A 12,394-nucleotide genomic window follows, 5' to 3' on the forward strand; every position below is an offset into this window, starting at 1 on the left:
AGAAATAAATGAGTCCTGGACGCCAAAAATGAGCTCAGTCTGAAGGGAGGAACGTTTCCTCACTGCTGCGATAACAAAAGTGTTTCAAAACGTTGGTTTTCTGTGTGTTTTACCCCCAAAATGTGGAGGAGAAAACACAAGTTTCATCTGATTTGAGGCGGCAGGCAGAGCGGCTCTGAGTGTTGATTCTCCACGGTTCTCATGTGCTTTATAAGTCCCGCCCCGTGCCCTCTGCGCGAACATACAGTCCGCGAGACAAACAGCAGGCTACACACGCAAAGATGGCAGAAGAAGCTCCAGCAGCGGCCCCGGCGAAAGCCGCCCCCAAAGCCCCGAAGAAGAAGAGCGCTCCCCGGCCGAAGAAGGACGGACCCAGCCTCAACAAGCTGATCATCGGCGCTGTGGCGGAGTCCAAGGAGCGTAAAGGGCTGTCGGTGGCGGCGCTCAAGAAGATTCTGGCGACTAAAGGTGTCGATGTCGTGAAAGCTAACAAACGTATCAATACTGCGGTCACGAAGCTGGTGACTAAAGGCACTCTGACCCAGACTAAAGGGACAGGGGCCTCCGGCTCCTTCAAGCTCGCCAAGGAGACCAAACCCGCCAAGCCGGTCAAGAAAGTGGTGAAGAAGAAAGCCGCCGTCAAAGCCAAGAAGCCCGCAGCCAAGAAACCCGCAGCGGCTAAGAAGCCCAAGACAGCGGCAGCTAAGAAGACAGCAGCCGTTAAGAAATCCCCCAAGAAGGTCAAGAAGCCCGCAGCGGCCAAGAAAGCAGCCAAGAGCCCCAAGAAGGCCGCCAAGAGCCCCAAGAAAGTGGTGAAAAAGGCTCCTGCAGCTAAGAAAGCTCCCGCAAAGAAGGTCGCCAAACCCAAAGCCAAGAAGGCAGCACCCAAGAAGAAGTGAGCTGTCATCAGTCTGAACATGTGAACCTGATCAAAGGCTCTTTTAAGAGCCACACAACTTCTCTAAAGAGCAGCATCCTGATTATAATGTATTTAGCCATGTAGTGTTTTCTCATGAACAACAGTGATTGGAAAAATTCAATCTATCTATATATGTATTCAAATCTATATGGTGCCAACTCAGTTATATTCTGAGTATCATTTAATGATGAACAAGTTTATTCTTCCTTTCCTATTACATATGTCTTTTTTATATATGTTATTTTGTCACATAATACAAAGCAACATATAAACCACATAGGAATGAAAACCCAACTTAAACTTCTACACAAACGCTGGGGAATAATAATTATATTATAATATAATATAATTTAAGTAAGGTAAATAAGAAAGGTTCATCCTAACCATGTGTCAAGGACATAAAAACAAATAACAGCACATATCAACCACAAGTGACTCAATTACAGCCCAACAAAACAGGGATATTGAAGTTAAAAAAAGGATCCAATCTAGAAATACATAGGAATATTAAATTGAGTCCAGATGTTGTGAAAAGGGACCCCAAGATTCTTCCCATCTATGTAGACTTTTTACATTTTTAAATCACAGTTTCTCCATGTTGGTAACCAAAGTAAGTTCATGCAGCCAGTTTCTAAAGCGCGGTGCAGTCTGTGAGAATAAGGTTTTATTGCTATTACGCTGCCCGTCAATAAAACTGTTTGAATGTGTAAAGGGAGAGTTAACAAGTCTCTGCCAGGAGGATCTTATGATAAACCCCAGAAAAATGGACTATTGACCAAAATGGATAAATTAGTGGACAGTCCCAAAATAAATGTAACAAAGTACCATCATTGAATTTACATTTATCACAGAGGGGTAAAATGTATGTAACATGACCTCAGAATAATGAAAACAGAGAATATCTTAAATGTCAGTTTTTAAATCCAGTCTAAAGTGTCAACATGATCTGAACTGAGCAGCAAATACAGAAAATCACTCAGGATGACAATAAACTGTAAATATATTATGATAAAACCATTATGATAGATTTATTATTACTACTGCTGTTCCCTTTTTATTACATCTAAGTTAATATGTATCAGATATCAAACATATTTCCTCTTATTGTGTTTATTATAAGTGGTAAAAGGTGAAACGTTACACAATGATATGAATGAGAATAGAAAGGAGGAGCAGCTGTTACGTCACAAGTCATTGAGTCAAACAAACCTTTTACCAGTTTTTATCAGAATCACAGTTTCAGAGCTGAAAGTGGATCTTAAAGAGGCTTTTTGGGGGCTGGAAAATCTCCAGATTAATAATTATTAATAATTATATTTAATAACTAGTATAATTAGTTTCAAATGGTGTCTAAATGTCATGTAGTGTAATGTATATACCAGCCATTCTTGTATTATAAGTATGATTTCTACACTGAATGACTAGATTATCTTTTAAATGTTTATTTCTTGTTCTGTTGGCAACACAAACAACAACCATCATTATGTTATTAATGCAGTTATAATATAAACATCTTGTAACACTGACCATCAACATCAGGAGTGTTAGTAATTATAATGAATAACTAGTATAATAATAATTAGTTTCAAATGTAGGTTAATATATAGACCAACCACTGTTTTATCATAAATATTAACTTTTAAATGTTGATTGCTGGTATTGTTCATAACACAAGCCTCAATTACAGTTCAAATATAGTCAGTATATTTACATCCGTATTTAGTTGAATGGACTCAGCCGCTCCTGTGAGTCTTTTCACCACAGACTTTATATAAAGATATAATTACAGCTTTAATGCCCACAGTGACGGAATTAATTTCATACACTTTCTGTAATAAAACATCTAAAAGCAAAAATCTTATCAGAGAGGGGTCTGGAGTCTAATTTGTGTCCTTGACGTGAAAATGTTTGAGAACCACTGAAATAAGATGAATCTCTTATAATTCTTTATGTGGAGCAGAAACATGATCTTCATGTGTAGCTGAAAGAATCAATAAGATTCATATTAATATCATTTTTTGAAGAGTATTGTTATTCCAGCTGTATTTGCACCAAAAACTGTGGATTAAGGATTGATGAAATAAAATCTATCCCTGGATTATTTGTTTAATTTTTTAAATCATAGATCAATAAAACATATCAGCTTGTGGAATGCTAAATCTAAATACAATATGTTTATTTCTCTTTAGTTAAACAGTGAATTATCTTCAGATGAGGTGGCTCTTTGTGTAAAAAGGCGGTCAAAGTTTAGAGCGCTGTTTGTGTTGCACATGCGCAGTCTAACTAACACGTTAACCAATCCTGTGCGAGCAACGGCGCAGTAAAATTTGCATCAGATGGATATATAGAGGCTGTTTGGCGCTGCGTTGATTATTCGTTTGAGGAAATCTAACGACCAACCATGCCTGATCCAGTCAAAGCCCCGAAGAAAGGCTCCAAGAAGGCCGTGTCTAAAGCCACCAAGACCGGCAAGAAGAAGAGAAAGACCCGCAAGGAGAGCTACGCCATCTACGTGTACAAGGTGCTGAAGCAGGTCCACCCCGACACCGGCATCTCCTCCAAGGCCATGGGCATCATGAACTCCTTTGTGGGAGACATCTTTGAGCGTATCGCCGGTGAGGCTTCCCGCCTTGCTCACTACAACAAGCGCTCCACCATCACCTCCAGGGAGATCCAGACCGCCGTCCGCCTGCTGCTGCCCGGTGAGCTGGCCAAACACGCCGTGTCTGAGGGTACCAAGGCCGTCACCAAGTACACCAGCTCCAAGTAAACCCGCTGTCTGTACCATCAACTCAAAGGTCCTTTTCAGGACCACCCACACCTTCACCTGAGAGCTGTAGTCCTTCATGTGTGGTCAGTTTTCTCTAAAGTTCAGATGTTTAATAATTAAAGATAAATCTTGTATAAATGAGCAGAGTTAGTTACCACACTAAAATTGATCAGTAGAGACTTTCAGTACAGTTGCTGCTATAAAGGTTATAAGGAGGAAACCATAAATGTAAAACACTGAGAATTATCCAGAAATGTCACAATAATCCATCAAACCCACATCTTTGTTTTTCTCTGACTGCAGTAATTCTATCATATGACTGACTTAAAGGATGTGGGTTATAAAGGGTTTTGGTGATTCTTTCCCTGAACTAGAACCAACACAAATAGTTAATGTGGAAACTACAAATGTAGAACATTTGCATGTTAAAGTAGTGCTAACAAAAACCTGAGACAGAACTTTCTCTCTAAAATTGTCTTTTTGTTGAAAATAGTGCAATAGAAGTATGAGGCTGAGAAATATTGACAATTTATACAGTATCACCATTTCTCACTGACAATATGTTGAAAATATGAAACAGTATTTAGAAAACTAAAGGTGAACAGAGCAGTTCAGTTGATTAAAACGGCATCATTTACTATTAAGCAGCTTTTAACCAGAGGATCGGGTAACTCTCCATGAACTGGAACCAGTTTCACATTTTCTATGTAATCAGTTGTAATTTTTGAAACAGTACTGGCAGCAGTGTTGCCATTAAGGCAGGAAGTGTCACACTACATATAATTAAAGGCACTTTTATAAAGATAAATACTATAATAGCTCTTACTGGTTGTCTTAAACTACTAGCACAGAACACGAACATAACAAAATGTTCTTTGTGAATGAAGATCAGAGTTAAATCACTGATATTTCAATCATGTAATGACAATGTGAAAGAAAAAAAAACACAGCTTCTTATTGTACTTTACTTTTTATTCTAATATAAAGTTGGAATGTTGTTGCATGTTAAAGCAGAACTTTCTCTCTCAAAATGCCTTTTTGATGAAAATAGTGCAATAAAAGTACAAGGCTGAGAAATATTGACATAATTTATACAGTATCACCATTTCTGACTGACAATATATTGAAAATATGAAACAGTATTTAGAAAACTAAAGGTGAACAGAGCAGTTCAGTTGAATAAAACGGCATCATTTACTATTAAGCAGCTTTTAACCAGAGGATTGTTCCACAAAGCAGGATTAGAAAGTTAGATAAGTGTGAAAAGATTCAATTATCATGTTTTGAATCTGTAAAGCAAAATTTGAATTAGCTATTTGGATATAATTCAATTACAATTCAAGTTCATGATAGAAAACCAAATTTCAAAGTTTTACCATTTTTAAAGTCATCTGGCAAACTTACTAAACTTGCTTTGATGAACAACGACAGTTACAGACAGCAGAGCAACATCACAGAGTTACAACAAGACTGTCAGATAATATCTAATATCTGAATCTATATCATCTATCATCTGAATATAATGGAGATATTGTCCAGCTTTATGGTACATCAGTGGTACAAATAAAAAAACTGTACATGAATAAAAAAATGTTTTTTCAGTATAATGCTGTCATCAAAAACAGTTCAAATATATAAATATATTAAATGAAAATATAAAGAACACCAGTAGACATGTTTCATCATGTCCAAATATGAACCGGCAGTGGAGCGATTTAGTGGATGACTTAGCCAGCCTCCGAATGTGGCTGTGTGTGTGTGAGAGAGATCATATCATAATGTGGACTATGAACATAGAAATCTAAAGAAAAAATATCTCAAGTCCTGAACTAAACCCTCATTCGGCCAAAACATCCCAGCCTGCAACATTCAAACTGTCGTCTGTGTAGTTTCAGAAACAAAACACAAATAACAGAGAGAACGACAGAAAGTCGACAAAATTCTTAGGACCTTGTAGCTCTTTATGAGTCTGATGAATCACTGTGGTGCACAATCACAACCACAATACATGAACACTAATTAGTACATTTTACATCCCAGTCTGGGTGAATTATAAGTCAATAAATGTTGATGATTAATGAGCTCTTAGTATCAAGACTCTTCAGCAGCTACATTTAGTTTCATCCAACATGTTTTCACAGGTTTGTAACATTTACTGGTTTAAAGGATGAATCTCTATTTAAAGTTGCTTTTATTTCTATCTTCCCCTGTGTCAGTACTCACAGGGCCGATCCCTCTAGCCTCCATTTTAAAGGGAACAATATAACTCACAGCTGTTGCTCCTGTAAATCCAAAATAAAAATACTTCCACATTCACTTCTGTATGTTTGGTTTGAATCATCTACAGGGATCATTAGATCATTTTAACAAGAAAACTAATCAACACAATAACTTTCAATAGTTTCACAACATCCAACAGTCGTCCTACAACATTTAATAACATCTATGTGAAATAATGATGCAGACTGTAGACAAGCAGTTCTTAGAGGATATTTTCAGTCTGTAGTAAAGTTCAGGAAATCAAGCTTGGACTTGTTTTATTTCTCATCACTGCAAAGACAATGTGCTAGAATCCAACCTGGATTGTAAACTGGATTCTAGATCACATTTACTCTGCAGGGACAGAAAGTGTACAAGTTCCTGTCCTGATGGTCTCATCCTAAAGAGCAGAAACATCTTTTACATTTGAAAAGACATCACAGAGTGTAGCTCAGCCAGACAGTCATCAGTCAATGAACATTTCAAGAGAAAACACACTGCTGTCTTACCTGATACTGTTTAGCCTCCGTTTAGCAACTTTGGTATTTCCTCTCCAGTTTCCTTTTGGGTGAAAATTAAGAGATTAATGACATGATTTAATTAGTTAGATAAACTGAATTATGTCATCTATTAAAGTACATTCATTACAGTATCAAAAAGAGACAACAAACATACCTCTATGGGAATGTCTGCATTTTCCATTTCTTCTATAATAAAACAATGAAAAAAGTCTTAATCAACAATGGCATGACCTGTCAGAAAGTATCATCCATCAAAACTATGATAATGTTTGTATTGTCTAAATACAAACAAATAGCCACAAATCTTACCTGATACTGTCTGGAATCTGGTTAGCCTCACTGATATTTCTCCATTTGTTTTTTCCTTTTTGGTGAAATATTAAAGAGATTAATGACATGATTTAATTAGTTTGATAAACTGAGCTTTGTCATCTACTAAAGTACATTCATTATAGTGTTAAAAAGACACAACAAACATACCTCTATGGGAATGTCTGCATTCCCCTTTTTTTCTATAATAAAACAATGAAAAAAGTCTTAATCAACAATGTCATGACCTGTCAGAAAGTATCATCCATCAAAACTATGATAATGTTTGTATTGTCTGATACAAAAAATAACAACAAATCTTACCTGATATCTTCTTTATGATAAAGTAAACTAATCCAGCTATGCCAAATAATACAAAAAGCACCACAATCACACAGGTCACAATTATTATCACATGTGAACTTTGTTTTCCACATTCAGCATCAGCTGAATCATTTCCTGGTTTGATCAGCTGAAGCTTTAGTGATTCACATCTGGAATGACAGAGGGACATTTTTACAGGAACATTTATAGATTCCACTAATTCATTGCTGTTGTTAGAAACCAGCTGTGTCCACGGCTGATGTCAAGCTTCACTTACTGTGTGTGTGGTTGACAAGATGTAAATGTCCCATCTGAAAATGTTCCATCACTGCAGTCAGTGCACTCAGTGTCCCTGAGAGCTGTTCCTGCACAAATACAAATATACACATTGAAACTACTTCACTTTACATATTATGAAGTCATCACTGTTATATGACATCATCACTGTCATCACATCTGTCTGATTTCATTTCAGTGAAGCTGAAGCTGACACTTGAAAATCACACATCCAATAATAGTCCTTTGTTTAATAATGATTGTTGACAAGTTTTTATATTTCACCATCTTGTCATTCTTGAGCAACGATGGAATCAGATTCATAACCAAACTACTGTTTGAGAGAAAACTACAATGATCCAAATGTCATCAGCTTCACTGCTTCATGCAAATACTTTCAATACTAAAGATATTTATGCTAATATGTTCATGCCAGTAAACAACTAGATTGTCAAGAAATTGTATAAGTTTCATTTTAACACTTTCAGACTTTTGTCTTTTGACCAATGTAACATCCATTTTGTCTGGTGAAGGTAGTTATGACATGAAAACAAGGAAAGTGATTCATGAAGAGAAAACTATGTTTTTGTGTCCAAATAAAACAAATCTGTCCTGACAGAAAGAGCAAGATTCCTCTGCTTTTGTCTGCTGTTGAATCAATGTTGTCCACAACGTCCCTGCAGGTGTGTCAGGCTCCTCACCTTCACCATATAGAGCAAACTTTCTCTATGACTATTACAACAGGAACAGAAACCTTCCTAACTAGATAAAGACTGGATCAGAACGGCTGCTGTCTGTGACTCACCTACGTTTCAATCGCCAGACAAAGTCCAAAACAGAAATGACCAATCAGACGTTTCTGTTGTGGCACCATGTCCTATCTGAACGCTGGTGTGAGGGCTGCAGCATGGCAGGTACCAGTGAGCACAGGACACCAACAACTGAAATGCTTCTAGAAGCATGAGGCTTTCAAACCAGTGGTGTAGTGGTGTCTTGGCAGGGTAGACTGTGGTCCATGCAGGTCTAACTTTACATACACACAACGACACCTCTGTTTCACACAGTGAACAGATTGGAGAACAAACAGAAGTTGGAGAGCTGCTACTATCTTTTTCAAACACCTCAGTCAGTCTTAAGAGGAAAGAAGGTATATTTGAAGACAGGTTGTCAAAGGTGGAAATGAACTCATATATCAAAATGGTGCAGACTGTCCATTGTACCAGAGCAGCTTTTGGTTCTGGTCCTTCATGGACCAATCAGCTCCTCTGTCAGACTGATCATGTTTAGGGCTGACAAGATGTGAAAGAGCTTTGTAGACTTCACCCCAGAATTGACCTCCTGACCTTTGTGTAGTGCACCTATGCAGCAGAGTGTGGGAGTCACTGAACAGCCTTTCAAGACAAAGTAGAGCTTGAAGGTTCATCACTGCCCTTGGAAATAGAAGAATGACAACAAGTCTTTGTGAAGGATCTACTAAGTGGACATTTTATGTCATCTTCAGTTGTCATGGAGATGGTTCAGTTGTTAACACACGACCACGTGATACATGGTCAGTGGACGACTGGAGGTCAAGGACGCTTCAAATTTGACCAGAGACCATCTTTAAACAGAGACAGTGGTCACCATCTGCCCCCATATACAACCACCTGTTATCACATGACCAAAGTTCCATACTTAGGTCACATGATAACAACTGAACCATCTCCATGACAACTGAGTGAACTCCATTCACTGATGAAGGCCACAAGATGTGGCTGAAAGCCCCAGATTACTTCAAAAAAGTAGATTATGAAAACAATTTATATTGAATAACTGTAGAAGCCAAGATAGTATCTTAGGTTTTTATACAGGCCTTGTTTGTACCTTTATTTGTTAAAATCATGTTTACTTCACATATACTGCACATAGTCACTAATCAACTACGATGGTTTTACTGGTGCAAAAGTTCCACTTGACAGCAACAAGTTGACTGGTCTGTGTTCAGTTGTGACTTTTTCTACAGAATTGCTATCTAGTGGACAGAAATCAATACATGCAGCTTTAATAAGCAACTTGTTTGTCAGGTCATGGTGTTCCCATTTAAAACTTCAACTACAACTATAATCTTAAAGTCAGCATGAGAAAACCAACCTTTTTGTCTGATGTATTGTCCTGGTTGACAGCTTGTGTGTTTCAGTGCTTTCACACAGCCGTCCTCTGTGGAGTCCATACAGTAGAATCCCTCCAGTGGTTGACAAACTGTATTTGATGTTGATGTACATGATGTCTTTATCTGCAGACCAGAACCTGTCAACACATACAGAGGTTACATATGAGATACTAAACTTCTCTTCTGTTCAATCTACTAGACAGCAACAGCATGCTGATCTTTTTTCTGACTTACAGACAATCTTCAGTTTTTATGACATCTTTGGGAAATGTGAAACAATAGTTTCTCCCATTTATGAATTCATGGGAAAATATCTGCATAAATGAGGGCTGGAGAATAAAACCACCCGTACATATCACCCCGTGGAAATGTGATTTCTGTGAGGAGAGGTCGCTTCTAATATTACTGCAAGTCCCTCTGACACAAAATAGCTTACAGTAGCTTACACAATTATATATATTAATTATTTATACTTATATAAATGATTATATATAGTTATTAATCAATTAAGCAGTAATGCCTCAACAGTGAGCAGTATGCTCCACACAAAAGAAAAAAGTGATTATTGATTAATCTCAGATTAAACTGAGAAAACAACAGCACAGATACAATCCTCTAATCATCATTTTCCTCATTGTTGTCATGTAGAAATTTAATGTTACAGTTTTATTGGGAAACTTGCTTGTTAGGCTCTAATTTCCACTGTGGAAGTTGTCTCAAGGCAGTAGACTCGTCATGCTGAGTCTCTGCATCTTCATAATGAAGCCGCCAACCAGACAGTTTATTCACTTCTTACAGCATTGACAGTGAGACTTGCAGTAAAAAACCTTCTTACTGGCCTTAAATCATTACTAAGGTTTCAATTTCTGTCAATAATATGAATATAAATCTACCTGCATCACAGTTTCCACAGGTGAAACACTGTTTAAGTCCAGTGGGCTGATTCATGTAGGTTCCATCAATGCAGGGCAGACAGGATATACTTCTGAACTCTGTACAATCTGTTTTAACTCGACTTCCTGTGGAGAAGAAACAATTTATTATCATTATAATTATCATATTATTCACATTATATTTTAAATAATTGCTTTTCTCTCTCTGATCCCTCTTGTTCACCAGGTGACAAATATCGTACAAGCATTGTATCTTTCTGTAAATCTTCTGTCATGTCTGAATTAAGAAACAAGGAACATTTAGCTACGTAAAAGTCAGCTGTCAGAAAAAGCATCACTTTGTTTTACTGCTTATAAACAAGCAGTAAACTGTATTGATCAGCCCAGAAGTGATCAATTCTGTAAGTATTGTTGCTGGCAAACATCCTGCTTTTATGTTTCAGTTAGATTTTACCAGCAGAACATCTGGGACAGCATCGTCCCGCTGTTAGGTACTCTGTTGGATGACATGCGAGGATCTGTCCGATGAAGACTTTCAGTATTATTATCTGTGAAGAGTAAAAACAGTTTTTTGTCTCAGTGAAACCTGGTTGAAGTTAAGATATTGTTGAAAACTGTCCTGAATAACTTCCTGCTTTAAGCAGAGAAAGGCAGAATAAAAGACATGACATATACAACACATAACAATGAGGTGGAAAAGAAGAAATGGAGGAATAAAACATGTGATGGTGATAACTGAAAGTGAAGGGAAGGTCAGTGGAGGAGGATGTCAATGGAGGCAAGAAGAAGGAAGAGAGGACCTGAGGGGAGAAGATGACGGCCAGGTAGGACTGAAAAAAGAAGATGAAGATATGGAGACGAAGATGATTTCAGAAGACGACTGAACAGTAAAATGACCAAAGAACACTTTTTTCTTTCCACTTTATGACTAACTGATTTTTAACTTTAAACAATCATTTGTATTATTGAGTTTTTACATTTTTACACTTCTGAGCAGTTTAATCAGCTATAATAATATTTTAGATATTCATAATTATCAACAATTCAAACCATAATTAATTAATTAGTTGTTGGCAATCTATCATCTATCTATCTTTCAGATTTTAGAGAAGCAAAGCACTATACTGGTACAACAGGATGACTTTTTGTCAAAGTGCGGACTGGTGAACTTCCTTAAACTGCGCATGACAGTTGAAACTAGTTGATTTTGAGTGATAAATGTTAGTTTGGTAGCTTCATGAACATCAGACAACACTGTTCGTCACATGTGGTGTAACTTTACTCCTTTACTCGAACACATTATTGTACCGTGAAAGCAGCGAAACACACCAAGAATAAACCGTTGGGAAATCCCCTTCATGAACCGCGTTTAACTGAAATGACGTTTAGATTTCAGAATCAGTATCAGACAAGTTCAACTAATCTGCGGCACTTACCAGAAACAGCAACGATGAAGACATGATGTCACACGTTACCACCTTGCTTCATATAGTCTTGAGCCATTTAGTTCATTTTTTTTTTTTTAAACAAAATATTCAGAACAAAAATCAAAGGACTTCTGCAGGTAAATATCATCAGTCAGCAGGAGGAGAAGCTGATAATAGAGGTAATCATCCAGCAAATTAGAAACTTTCTACACCAAATAGATGCTCACAATAAGTAAATATGATTTAAAGAGTCTGAAAACTATATCTAAACGAAAAGACAAGAGTCCTGGATGGCTGCTGTCAGTAGCCAGACCTGCTGCAGACTGACGGCAGTGAAAGAGAGAACAAGGAAATACAGTCAGCCCTCCCACCGAGCACTGGTCAATGAGTTTAACAGAAGATAGACAAATAATGACAAATGATCTACATCCTGAAATTAAAGATGTTCTGAAGAACACTGAGGGTCCAAAGATCATGGTTTGGGTTAAAATGAAATTAAAAATAAAATGAAAATAGCTGCAAACGACCCGACGTCTCGCTAAAAACA

General features: G+C 37.3%; 3 protein-coding genes across 4 annotated transcripts in view; 2 read left to right on the forward strand and 1 right to left on the reverse strand.

Annotated features, from left to right (window-relative positions):
• Positions 1–12,174, reverse strand: part of LOC122995631 (tumor necrosis factor receptor superfamily member 14-like) — a 214,228-nt gene extending 202,054 nt beyond the window's left edge. The window contains exons 1-6 of one of the 2 annotated variants that reach the window (XM_044370974.1): positions 11,857–12,164; positions 10,875–10,968; positions 10,421–10,546; positions 9,509–9,664; positions 7,380–7,467; positions 6,976–7,272 (exon numbers count right to left, since the gene is read on the reverse strand). In XM_044370974.1, coding sequence (XP_044226909.1) covers positions 7,053–7,272; positions 7,380–7,467; positions 9,509–9,664; positions 10,421–10,546; positions 10,875–10,968; positions 11,857–11,880 — 708 coding nt within the window. In that variant the 5' untranslated portion in view covers positions 11,881–12,164 and the 3' untranslated portion in view covers positions 6,976–7,052. Of the gene's footprint in view, positions 1–6,975; positions 7,273–7,379; positions 7,468–9,508; positions 9,665–10,420; positions 10,547–10,874; positions 10,969–11,856 lie in introns of those variants that run through there. The other variant, XM_044370972.1, reaches the window with a different exon arrangement.
• LOC122995635 (histone H1-like) lies at positions 242–952 on the forward strand. The gene has a single exon (XM_044370979.1). The coding sequence runs from the start codon at positions 282–284 to the stop codon at positions 897–899; it is 618 nt and encodes a 205-aa protein (XP_044226914.1). The 5' UTR covers positions 242–281; the 3' UTR covers positions 900–952.
• Positions 3,302–6,199, forward strand: LOC122995653 (histone H2B 3-like). The gene has a single exon (XM_044370997.1). It carries the CDS (start codon positions 3,321–3,323, stop codon positions 3,687–3,689), a length of 369 nt encoding a protein of 122 aa, XP_044226932.1. The 5' UTR covers positions 3,302–3,320; the 3' UTR covers positions 3,690–6,199.
• Positions 12,175–12,394: the final 220 nt, after the last annotated feature.

The sequence above is a fragment of the Thunnus albacares genome, chromosome 13, assembly GCF_914725855.1.
Source record: "Thunnus albacares chromosome 13, fThuAlb1.1, whole genome shotgun sequence".
Taxonomy (NCBI): Eukaryota; Metazoa; Chordata; class Actinopteri; order Scombriformes; family Scombridae; genus Thunnus; species Thunnus albacares.